At 39.9% G+C, this 13,333-nt stretch overlaps 1 protein-coding gene across 6 annotated transcripts in view; it reads left to right on the top strand.

Moving 5' to 3' along the window:
• The window catches only part of DCLK1 (doublecortin like kinase 1), a 351,515-nt gene extending 338,895 nt beyond the window's left edge, over nt 1–12,620 (top strand). For all 6 annotated transcript variants that reach the window (XM_037986817.2, XM_007960118.3, XM_007960117.3 and 3 more), the window contains one exon: nt 6,906–12,620. In XM_037986817.2, coding sequence (XP_037842745.1) covers nt 6,906–7,070 — 165 coding nt within the window. In that variant the 3' untranslated portion in view covers nt 7,071–12,620. The remainder of the gene's footprint in view (nt 1–6,905) is intronic.
• The last annotated feature ends 713 nt before the right edge of the window (nt 12,621–13,333 follow it).

Below are 13,333 nucleotides of genomic sequence, written 5' to 3'. Positions count from 1 at the left end.
GAAATATGTTTGGTCCATAGACTGTAAGGCCTATTGTTTGCTAAGAGAAAAACATAACCCATTAAGTAGATTGATGGTGATATTAAGCATATTCATAGAATTTCATAGGTGAAAGTTTCCCTAGGGATCATGCACAATAACCCCCCTTCAGTCTATGGACCTGGAAATTGGGGCTCGGTGTGGTTAGAAAACATGTCCAAGGTCATATAATTAGCTGAGCTAGGACAAAAAGCTAATTCTCCTGACTTCCACCTACTGCTGCTTCCAAGGGGATTAAACTTAAGCTACCAGACAAGACAAGCATTAGAGACGTGGGGTGACTCAGACTGGCAAAATCTAAGCTAATGCTTCAATTCATGTTCTTGATTATTCCTGACCTTCCTCCTCTATGCTATGTTTTTCCTTTAACATTACAGACATACCAGATGGGTAGTTCATATGTCTTTATACTGAGTTTCCAAATTTAATGTCAGAACGAAGGATTTAAACTATCTGAGCACATGTGGAGGATACTGTCATTTCATTGTAACAGAATAGGCCACTGGCCAAATTCAGTAGATGTCTCCTTTATGGGAATAAATCTGATAATAGGCAAGCACTGTCTTTTATTTATGTATGCCTGCTGTTATGGCAGGCACCAACATGATGGGGAGGGATTTCCCTAAGATTTTCAGCTACCACGTGTGCAACCACCTGAGTTGCTGAGGTAGCTGGCATTATTTTACCATTCCTCTGTATTCACACTTGATCTAGCATCTGCTAAGGGCTTTGTGATAAGCCAGGGCTTACAGTTCACGGTAGAAATATGCAGTGTTTCTTCTGGGTAGGACAGGTTTATATTAGTCCATTTCTCTATACCATTTTATTTAATCAACCATGTGTTCTCTCTTTACCAGCTTCCCCCAGGCCATCATTACTCAGCTCTCACCCAGTACACAGCGTGGCAGTCGCTCTCATGCACATATTTGAAGTAACTAGGTTAGAGCTGCATCCTTGGTTACCACTGGTCAACTCCAGAATCTCAACAGAGTTCTTGCTTACCTCTAACCTGTGATAATTAGCACCAAAATGTGATAATGCACTCTTCAGAGTCTCTTAGGATCTCTTAAAGAAGTGGTAACTTACTAAGGAAACACTTGGGAATTCTACCGCAAGCCTATTCATGTAGGTTCCAAATTTATATGAACAAAATAACTAATAAAATAATAAATCCATTAGGAACTCTTAAGTGTTCATGGAGCCTCAAGCCTATACCTGAGGACATCCTTAATTTACAAAAATAGGCATTAAGAAGAGACCCTATTTGCTTGATGTCTGGGGATTTTTTTTTGTGACTGATAAAGAGTAAAGCTAGCCACACACACACACACAAAATCAAGTTGACTCTTGAGGACTCCCCTCTGACCCCACCAACAAAAATAGTACAGCTGCCTTTTAGAAGTGGTTGAAAGGGCTCAGAATCTGAAGTTGCGATGCAGGATTTCAGAGGAACAAATTATGTTTCAAATGCTTTTTTTCTTTTTCAGGGGTGGGGAAGACATTTTCAATTGGATTACATGTTTTATGACAATACCTTGTAAAAATTATATAATAGCCTATAGTGCTATTTCCTTGGTAACTTCATCTGTCCCAAACTGCATATCTGGGCTACCAAATTCATTTGGAAAAGATGAACTGCACCTATTTTAGGGTCAAGTTAATTTTGTGGCCACAAACTTCTAAACATCATACGTTACAGTGTTTAGTATGATAAGAAATTAGACCGCAGTAAATGCTTGTTGGATGAGTGAATTCGTAAGAGAATTTTAACTTTATCTGACATAAGAATTTGGTCATATTTGAAACATAAGTTATAGTCTTAAATATTGACTCTTAATACTTTTAACTTCTTACTCTTTTGTGTTAGAGTTGCTTTGAATTCTATTTTTTGCTATTGTTATTATTCAGAAAGTATACAGTCCCCTAAAATAATGCTGTATTTATTAAGAAGTATTTAATACACACTTAATATGTGCGCCACAGTCTACTAATCATCTGGAAAATGCAAAGAAGTTTCAAATTCTCCCATAGAATAGTTGGCAAAGTATTTGGGGAATATGCAACCAAAAAAAAAAAAAATAGAAGGTCAGTGTGCAATTAATTCCCAAAAGTTTGGTCAAAACAATTCTTGCCTAAGGAGTTTAGAAAGAAAAAATATGGTACAGAAGGTAAAATTTGATCAAGTCTTCAAGAATAAATAAATTGGCAGGGCGCAGTGGCTCACACCTGTAATCCCAGCACTTTGGGAGGTCAAGGCAGGTGGATCACCTGAGGTCAGGAGTTTGAGACCAGCCAGGCCAACATGGTGAAACCCCATCTCTACTGAAAATACAAAAATTAGCTGGGTATGGTGGTGGGTGCCTGTAATCCCAGCTACTTGGGAGACTGAGGCAGGAGAATCACTTGAACCCAGGAGGCGGCGGTTGCAGTGAGCCAAGATTGTGCCACTGCATTCCAGCCTGGGCAACAAGAGTGAGACTCCATTTAAAAAAAAAAAAAAAAAAAGAATAAATAAATTTGAGTGAGCAGAGAGAGGAAGAGAGGTAATTTCATGTTGGCAAGTACCTTGAACCAACAGGTAGATGTGAGAATGATTAAAGCACATTCAGAGATATATCATTTTGGACTGTTTTTATGGCAAGTGAAGAAAACCAAAACCAAACTGACTTAAGCAAAAAAGGAAATGTATTCTTTTACATAACCTGAAAGGTTCACAGGTTGAGTCTGACTTCAGTGATGGATGGATCCAGCACTCAGTTAATGCTTGGTTTCTTGACATCTCCAGCCCTGCCCCCCTATGTTGGCTTTAGTTTCGGACTTCACATGGTACCCAGGATGGCAGAAGCAGCTCCAGGCCTGCCAATCTCTCAAAATTGGGATTCATTATAAATGTGAGGTTCCAGCAAAAGTCTTACCGTGTCCTATTGACGGAGTCGGGTGCCCATTTTGGGCCATTCATGGATATTGGGGAATGCAGTAAATTCAGGCTTACTCCTGAGTCACAAGCCCACCCCAACCCTACTCCCAGAGATAGGAGTAGGGTCAACTTCATTGGAATCATGGAATGTGGGAGTGAGGAGGTATCCAAAGGGAAATTAAAGTATAGTTAACCATAGGCAGAGTAAACAGATGCTGTGCTTGAAAATCAAGTGTCCACTAAAGGAAGACAATGACTCTACTTATGCCATAGGATCATTTTCAGTAATAATAGGTACTACACCCTGGAAGTTTTTATTGGAAGCACATTGCAAAGGCTAGGCCAAGGAAAGAAATTGGGCTTTATGAGGAGCTATAAATAAATTAATTGGACCTTGTAGAAATTGACTTGACAGCTGTGTGCAGAATGGACCAGAAGGTGGGTACTCCAGAGAGAAGCAGATCACCTCTATTATATTTTCTCATATTTCAAAAGCCATAAAGTTTTTGAAGAAAGAGAACCAGATCGCCTTCATTGTTTCCCATCTTTCAAATGCCACAAAGTTCATAGAGTGTCTACTGTGTGCTGTGAACTGTGGAAAACACAGAGACCATATCCAACGCTTGACCTTGGTCCTCCAAAGAGTCTACAAGGTGGTAGGGAAAACAGTTAATTAGGGTCAATTATGGTGCAGGCAGGATGAACAACAATAACGGTACTAGATTGTCATGGAAATAGAAAATAAAGAAGTTCCGAAAATACTTTCTCTAAGCAGAGTGGGCGGGGGCCGAGAAGGAAAGACCTGTGAGCAGTGATGCTGTCTGGAACACCTCTGAGAGCAAGTCAGTTGGGAGTCCTCAGTGCTGGTTTGAGAATATTATGAGGACCTGAGGGGTAGAAAACTGCACCTCTGTCATCAGACTCAGGTCTCCTTAGGAGTTTACGAGCATCAAAATTCAGAATGTGTTTACGGGATTGTCCACATGGTGGATCCTGTCTGCTTCTACAAAGAGAAGTTTCTCTGATCATCAATGTGGAGAAGCCACTGTCTTTTGGCCTTTGATACTACCTGTGGCCGATGTCTTTCCCTAGCTCATGCTGGCTGGGAACAGAGAAGGGATGAGCTTCTGGGAGTGCAGTGAGTTTAATTTATCATTTCAATAAACTTCAGAGTAAATGGGAAGAAACTGCTTGGGCTTTGCGCAGGAGAAGATTGAGTTCTGTTCCTAGTTAGCAATGCATATGGGCAAGTCTCTCCACATGCCTAGGCCTCAGCGTCCCTGCCTGTAAAGACAGAGCATTGGACAAAAATGCTTTATAAACCCTCATTCAACTCTAAGAGTCTGCAAATCCAATAGACACAACTTTGAACCACTTATTCCATGACACATGCCCATGACCGTGATACATTTCCAAGAATAAGTGTCATGAACATCCTGGGAATCCATGCACCTGAAAGCTCAGGAGCCTTTGTGCATGAGGCCTTATCTACAAAGGTGAACATTTAGAAAGCTGCTGACTAGGGAAATCTGTAGGAGTGGCCAGAACTGACTGCTTCAACAGGGACAGGGCAAGGGCTTTCTAGGCAGGACAAGTAAGGAAGGGAATATGATTGTGCTTATAAGGATTTGCAGAAATGAAGGTGAAAATGAGGGTGAGGGGACCATCCAAGCATGGGCTCAACATTAAGTGCCACTGGCTTCTGCATAAACTGAATTACAGTATTTGTGGAGAATGGTGGGAGAATGGTGTATTTCAGTGGCTGCAGCTAAGAGTGTGAAGTATTGAGTGGGTAATGGGGAAATGAAGTAAATATCAAGAGGGCGCCAGTGAAACTAAAGGAAGGAGGGAAAGTACTGAGTTAAGTTCTAACGTGGGCTTTGTGCACGTTGCTTTTCTATAACCTGCAGTTATTTGATTTTAAAACAATATCTTACATCAAGTTGTAAAGAAAAGGACACCTCACATTTCTGGGAGTCTTGGCTGTTTAGAAAGCATTTGCACATCCATTTCTACCTATAGCAACTCTATGAGAGTGGAAAGGTGCTCCTTATTTAAAAGATGAGAAACCTGGGTGAATGGTCAGCAATGGACAGAGTGGGACCCAAAATCCCTGACGCAAAATCCCTGACAGAGTGGGACGCAAAAACCTGATGTGCTTTTCTTCCCCACATCTGACTGCCTCTGTTCACAATTCATTCCAATGCCAATGACTTTTTTCTTTCTCAAAGAGGTAGAAATAGAAAGATTTCTTATGACCAAGAGGTGTTTATATTACTCTTGGATTAACTACAAAATGCTTTTTATGTAAGGCAGACTAAATAGACGTCTGTTTTTTTTACAAACATTCAACTCTACACAAACAGAACATTTCAGTTTGCTTTGAAAGCAAAATACCATGTGTTGTAACTTTACAATGTTTTAAATAAAGTTAGGAATTTGGGTTTATGACACTGAAAATATCATAAAATCAATAGGTATAAGACTAACAACTATATGAGCGTCCTTAAAAATTCAACAAGTAGAATCAAAGGTAGACGTTTCAACAGACCAGTTACTGAATCATTGTATTAACAATCTAGTGAGACAAGAAGTGAATTATTGAAGTTTATCTTCCTCATTGGTTTGTAACACTGTTCATCCAGTGGGTGGATAGTGTCTAAAGTAGAGCAGTTCAGCCTAACGAAGCCATTTACTGTACTGGTTCTACACACTGCCTCTCTTTATCTCTTTATTACTTCGTTTGGAACTTTGATTGGCCTATTTTAGATCTAAGATTGCCCTAATGCTATACTGAAGTTGTATGAGGGGCTTAGTTTTCGCTTTGTTCTCAGAACCAGGCTGGCTATAAATTTATCTCTGTTCTTTGAAGGAGCTAACAGTAAATTTTCCAGAGGAAAAATGGTGGCGTATATCCCCATAGAGGAAAAGTAATCTCTTAAAAGCAGAATAACCTCCAGGCTACATCCTTTTAAAGAGGGATTTTCAAACAAGAACGCCTTCAACTTTTATATGCGTTCTATATTTTTCTTCAGACCTCATACCTACTCTTCTGCTTTCTGTGTAAGGTTTCTCTGTAATGACCCCATTTTCCCCCACACCCATTAAATCTGTGATGAAGTCATGCCGTCCCCCATTCTGATGTCATGGTAACTTCCAGAGCTACAGGCAGATAGCACATCCGGGGACTCATCAGAGGTCTCCTCAGGAAATTGAGGCATAGAGACTGGGAGTTGGAATACCTACAAAACCGAATCTCAGTTTCATAAATTACCACCTACTACGATGAAAATGAACTTTGTAAAGTGAAATCTGTGGGAAGGTTTCCACTTGGTTTAATTGCATTCAAAGCAGTGTTCAATTTCAGGCATTGGTTTCATTAAAATTAAACCAATCCTTCCCAGAAATTCATCCACACTCCCTCATCAACAGATAATAAGATCATTTAGAGTGAGGAGGTGCTAAAAGAACAGGATGAGCCGTGGCTCCGTTTCCATGTCTGACTGACAACTTCATCACCTTTCATCTGTATTATGCAGCTACCCGAGCTGCATGTTAATTGAAGTTGCCCAAGGGGGGTTTTTACACACAGGACTCAGGCACCCCTTTTCAGAGAAGATGGGGGTGTCCTCTGGCTAGCCTAGGAGCCACCAAGGGTAAATAAATGTGGAGCTAGCAAAAGTCTGGGGAGGGGTGGGGAAGGGTCAAACCCAGTACACCATCCATCCTGCCTGTGCCTGCAGCTGTCATGACCAGGTCCCTTAAAGACCTGGATTTGTGGGGAGCAGAGGGCTCCCCGAGAGTGGTGACTGTCAACAAAAAGTGTGCCATGATGGACAGGTGAACTTGGCCAGTGTATATTTTCTGACCTCAGAAAGTTCTAGAAAGAGTTTGTTTTACCATTTCCCTCGCCCTAATTGTCCTCTTTCTCATTTTATGCCCCTGCTAGACCACCGCTCTTGATAAGGAGAGGCAGGTTTTCCGACGAAGACGCAACCAGGATGTGAGGAGCCGGTACAAGGCGCAGCCAGCTCCTCCCGAACTCAACTCGGAATCGGAAGACTACTCCCCAAGCTCCTCCGAGACTGTTCGCTCCCCCAACTCGCCCTTTTAATAAGACCCTTTTACTCAAAGTCCTAGCTTAACCCTTTGAGACTCTGAGATTTTCTTCCCCCAAAATTTGTGTAAAACAGTTTCATCTGATCTATCTAGCGCTCAATGCTTGAATGGCAGAACTGAAAGTGTTTTCAGGTATCTTTGTAGCGGTTTCCCTTTACTGAATGAGATGACATGTGGTGATTGTGAAGATGGTAATTTGCTGCTAATAGAGTCCTCAAAGGGTTAAGGCCAATTTGCAATTTTTTTTTTTTAAACTTAGAAGCAATGAATGTTTTCATTAGTCAAGCTAGGATCTGCAGTATGTAATATAGCACTTGTTAACCCTCTGAGTGCATAGAATTTTATTGAGAATTCTTGTTGGGGAATTTTTCAGGTCTTTGGATGTATACATACATGTTTCTTGATTTTACTGCAGATCAAGGGGTGTTGTTAGATGCTGAAATGTCCAGAAAAGAAGGACATTTAGAATGATATCTTGTTTGTCCTTTTCTGTGGGTTTAGAACATGGCAGGTTTATAACTTCGACACACGCACTATTCTTTCTTCTTCACAATCCTATTCAGAAACAGATTTTTTTTTTTCGTTAGAGATATGACTGTCAGTTGCAGTGAGTTCTGCATCCCAAGTGGAGGGAATTGGGTTTGTGGCAAAGAGCTTGACCCCGGAAATAGATGGTGCCCCCCCAAATTGTCTCCACATGAAGATGTACTGATGACGCCCCAGAAATGCTGCTTCCATATCAGCTGCTGCTAGCGCCAGCGCAGACTCTCAGGGAGTCACCATAGCTTGTCTTGTGCTTGGTGAGTGAGGGTCTCTCTACTCAGTGTCAGACATCTACAGGAAAGAAACAACTGGTGGAAAAGAGCAATAAATTGCCCGGTGCTCTGCAGGGCTGGAATTTCAAACAGTAAAAGGGAATAACATCCTGTGCTTTTTCTCACCTGCTTCCACGCACTGTGGTCATCACTGTGCAATCTACATCTAGTATGAAATCCACACATAGGAGAGCTGGGGCACAAGGGGCCTGGAGGCAGGTGCTTTGCAAGATGGCTGAGGAGAAAGCACACTGGGAACACAATCCAGAATGTTCTAACGATAAGTTTTCAGTGAATAAACCACTGGCAAGACAATTCCATGTGCACCTTTAGGTTACCTATATAGTCTCCCAGGAAGATCAGGATGAAAGACCTAGATGATATCCCTGAGGATAAAACCTCCATCTCCTAAAATGATTTTTTGTTATACCACTGTCTTTAGCTGTCCAGGAGGTCATAGTGTTTTTTCTGTCTTTGGGCCAAGTCCTGTCTGAGACCTGTATTTTCACTCCTGTCACCAAATCGATCTCCCTAGTGCAGAGTCTCCAGGCCTGAGTTTCTTCTGGAACAGATTCCATTTTGGAATGGGGTTTCGCAGGTTCTGTGCATCACCGCAGCGCTGAGAGAGGATTCTCCTGGCGTGTCTTAGAGGCAGGTGCCCAGCTCAAATGTGCGCCCAAGGTTTACTGGGCTCTGGGATCCATGAGACAACCAGGGAGGGATACCTCATGATATTTGCATCTGGTGGCTGAACAGTACCTGTGTTCTCTGTTTGAATATGTTTTAATACCTGAGAGTCTTAAAATTTGTGAACAACGTTTCTGTAGTCCTTTATTTTCAAATGCACGTTGATCTTCACTTGCTGCATTTTTACTCTTCAACCCTGAAACTATGGTCTACATTAATATGGATTTTTAAATCACATGTCATTACTTTTGCAACACCATCTCCAAAATTTTTTCTCTTTTACATTTAGGTTCATCTCTGTGGTCTGTGTTGTCCTGACATGTAAACAGCATATTATTTATTGAGGGTTTTCTTTCCCCCTTTTGGAGCATCCAGAAGCGATAACACACAAAATCACAAAGTAGCATAAATTAGTAAATTAGTTGAGTTGTTTTTTGGGGGGAGGTGGGGGTGGGGGCCACAGAACACCAGAAAGAGTGTTGGTGTGTAGGTAGATTCCATATTAATGAGGAACACTGAATTAGTTGGAAATTATTGCTTTCTCTAGAAATATAAAGCAAAGCACTATTCCAAGGCTACGGAGTAGCTCTACAGCCTGGCCTCAACTCTAAAAGTATGAAGAATGCAATGGGCAGAGACCTACCTGCAGTGGACTGTCATTTTCCTTTCTTTCTCTGAATTACTGCTTTTTCTGTGGGCATTAACTATATTGCTACAGCATCTAGTGTACTGAGCCTGCAGTGCATGGCTCAGGCCTTTTCCCATCAACGTCTAGGGGGACTCTGGACTGTGTGAAGCTGGGGAGCGTTTCTCAGCACACTGCAGAAGGGCAGCTCAGAAGAATGCAAGGCCCATTCAGCATGGGGATCCCAGCACATCACTGTAGAATTTGAGTGATCTATGCTGAATGAAGAGTGGAATGTGACCAGTCAAGTAGAAATCTTGAGTAATCAGATGGAATGCAATCTTTCTAACATTAAGCTACCAAGATCCTGAATGTCAGAGATGTACTCAGAGGGTTAACAGACAAGCACAAGGCATGCTGACTACATTGGTGTATCCAGATTGCTTTGCTTTTAGCCAGTGCTTTCTAATTTTTTTCTCGACATTCTTGGGATAGTTCAAGTTTGAAATAATTAAGTGGTGGTGTTCTTTAAGGAATTTCTATAACCAAATTGATCTTATTTTTGATTTCACTTATCATAGAACAAATATGTATCATTATGGCAGTGTATCTATGTAATTATCAATTTAATCATCACCACAAGTGTTTCCATATTTTTTCCCAAGTATTTAATATAGCTCTCTTATGCTGGTGGCCTGGTGATGGGGACCATCTTTCTTTTACTGACACATGACCAACCATATGGTATTTTCAAGGGAATTTTAAGATTCATCTTTTCAGTTTGATAGTAGACTAGTTAAGGAAGAACTCTTTCATTACTTGCATCGTGTAGATCATCTCTGTAGACATGTGTTCATATTAATGAATACATTTTTTCTCAACATTGTAGCAGAAATCATTTTATTCGTCATGATCAATGAATATGTGATTTGCTCCAGATCGTTAGAAGGAAAAGTAAGATTTCAGTCATCAAAAATGTTTTTACCGTAGCCCTCATCTAACTTACACGTGGTGCATATTAAAATAAACAGAGAAAAAAAATGTGAATAAACTACTGAAAACACTTGGTGTTTTGTGTTCAATGAGACCTTCCTGCAACCTGCTCCCCATGGGTGGCAGTTAACAGGCCCATCAGATATTGTTGAAAGAAAGCAATATATCCATGAATGAAGGCTAAAATTGCAATCCTTTACCCTTTGAGGCATATTTCAGTTGAAAACAAAAAGAAAAGAAAATTTGACTTAGAGGGTCACAGAGCTCCCATATGACCAAGTCTCAAGCACATTAAATCACGGTTGTTTACTGGTCAAGGGCATCCATTAGACAACTCTATCCCTTGCGCTGAAGCTCAATCGTGCTGAGGGAGAGCTTTCTTAATATTACTGTGTTGCTCCTAGCCCTTCTCTGGGTTAGGATCTGTCAGCATTTCTATGATAAACTCCTATTCTCAAAGGTTTTTAATTTGACCATAAAAATATGCCCCAGGCTGAAGTTTGCTATACAGGGCTGTACCAGAGTGAAGGTTTACTTCCTTCTCTTTCCAACTTCTTCCCCATTCTCCGAAGAAAAGAACAACAAAAAAATCTGGTATCGTCCCTCCTTAATAGTGATTTCAGAATTTTGAAAAGCACCAAAATCCAAGATGGTAGTTTTAATGTAGTTACCCATTCGGATACGTTTTTTAAATTTAACGGGTCACCTGGCGTATATTGTAGATAACATATCTTTTCTATAATTTGTAAGTCAATAATTTTTTTAACTGCTAGATGATATTTTTTGGTTTTTTTGCCCAAGGATTTTAAAAGACTTGAAGTTGGTCAGTTCAAAACTCAGATTTTTCTACATATTATCTGCCATGCCCATCAGGAGTTTGGGAAAAATATTCTTACACAGACCCTTACTTTGCATGCAGTTTAGAGGGTCAGATATGTGCTTCTTCTGGGGATAGAGATTTCCTTAATTGTCAAGTTTCATGGAGCCATTCTAGTCTGTTGGGAAAAATAGTGATTAAAAGCACTTCCAAAATTAACATTTTTGACAATTCAGATATGATAAGAAGCAGAGGAAAATAACACACTTTACTCTTTTCTTGCTTAAAGGCAAACAAATCAGTGAAACTTGAGGACACACTAAACATTTGATAACTGCAAATGTGCTTTAAAAATTGGTTCAATGGTGCTTATACATGAAACAGTAACAAATGGGGTTCCTGGGACTGTCAGAAGGAATCTTTAGTTTGTATGTAATTACATACTAGAGGAGGAGGTGCTTTTAAGCCTGTCTTTTATTTTTAATCATCTCAAATATGCAACCATTCATCCAGTAACATTAAGGGTCGTAAACCGGTGGGAAACAGGAAATTCAATGGAGAGGCTTAAATGCCTCTGATTAGAGTGGGGGTTTTTGTTTGTTGTTTGTTTATTGCTGAGCTTCAACACTGAGCATCATTTCTGTGATCAAGTTTCTAACTGGCATGTGTTTTGATCATGACATTTACCATATCTTGCCCATACAGACAAATGAGAGATCGAATTTCATTTTTTTCCCTGAAGAAAGAACACTCTCTAAAATTAAATCATACCTGTAAATTTCTTCAGTATTTGTTTCTGTTCAATGAAATTGAGGCCCTTGATGTTGCTTTAATGTAAAGGTGTCTATTTTTGTCTGTGATATACTTTATTAATTTAAAGTAAGTAATAGTTCTAAAGTCTTCACTGTTGCTACTAAGAGAAAATAGAATTTTAAAGGTGATGATAAAGATGCTCTAATGTCATTTCATTCCAGTCCAATCAAATGTAGTGAGAAAAAGTCCTTGAATAGTTCTCTAGGGACAATTTCTCACTTGCCATTGACATTAATCTTTGGTGTATTCTCAGAAAAAAATAAAAAGAAATTGAAACTGGTCCAAGGTTATAGTCATATCCTCGATAACTTGAAAAAAATTTTATTAGGAAATTAATACTGGCCTTTTTCATTCTGGCTGAAAGAAAATTATTAAAGGATTAGTTGAGTGTGAAATTAGCTAGTATTTTGCTCATACATACTAAAAAGGTGGGTAGGACTCGATGCATTTAAACAAGTTTCTGAAAGGTTTCAATTTGACTCAAGAAAAAATTCAACGTTTCCTTTAAAAATTCTGAATTTATCACTTGCTGCATGGATCAGATGACACAGGTTAATCTTTGATTTTCAGAATCCTAATGAAATAATTTTGGAACAATTTGTATCCTTAATTAAAGGTGGAATGAGATCCAATTTTTCCCCCTAATCCTTCAGTTTAAGCTAATACATGTAGGTTAATGTGGAATGAAATCATCTGTGATACAGTATGTTCATTTATCAACTGCGCTTTTTTGATGTTGCCTGTTTTTATGTAAAACATGTTCTTAAAGTTAATAAAACAATAGTACTTGGTGTATGAACTACTACATAATACCTTGGCTGCAGGGTACACTCCTCAGTTCATTTGCCATGTTGGAGTAAAATTTCATCTTAGTTCAATTCATAATTGACACATTCAGTCCACGAAGGAATAGCCCAGCTGTGTTCTTGGGGGGAATTCTCTCTATGCAAGGCTTTAAAAATTAGTCATGCGGTCAGAGTGTAGCTTTCCCACATGTCCTCCGTAGCACAGTGTGTATTTCATGAGCATAATTCAAAAACAGCTATTCCAAAAATGTCCCTTTTCATATATTACCTTCCTGCCTGGGCCACTGACTTGGATAAATACAAATAAATCAAATACCATTCAGCCCTATTTTATCCTTCAACCTACGTGCACAGGATCTCCAGAGAAGGGCGTTGTTTTATCCACTAACCTGTAATTAGCTGCCATTTTTGTAGCAATTTCCCATTAGGCATTCCATGTGTAATATTGACCTTAGAGAAAATGGCAAAACCTTACAATGGATTTAAGTTCTTTCCTATTGAGCTTGTCAATGTTAGGAGACTGAAAAGTCAGCCAGCAAAAGTGACTGCAGGTTCCCTGGTGTCCTATGAAGGTGCCAGAATATCTCCAAGTGCTTGTAAAATTAGCAGTCACCTTCCCTGCCGTCCACAGGCTGCTGCCGCAGCTGCTGTTCTCCCTTTTGCTGTACTGTCGTGAAGTCACTAGGTCCTTTCTAGACTCTC

Source organism: Chlorocebus sabaeus, chromosome 3 (genome assembly GCF_047675955.1).
Source record: "Chlorocebus sabaeus isolate Y175 chromosome 3, mChlSab1.0.hap1, whole genome shotgun sequence".
Classification (NCBI taxonomy): Eukaryota; Metazoa; Chordata; class Mammalia; order Primates; family Cercopithecidae; genus Chlorocebus; species Chlorocebus sabaeus.
Note: the sequence above shows the minus strand (reverse complement) of the source record. Positions and strands in the feature narration are given on the sequence as shown.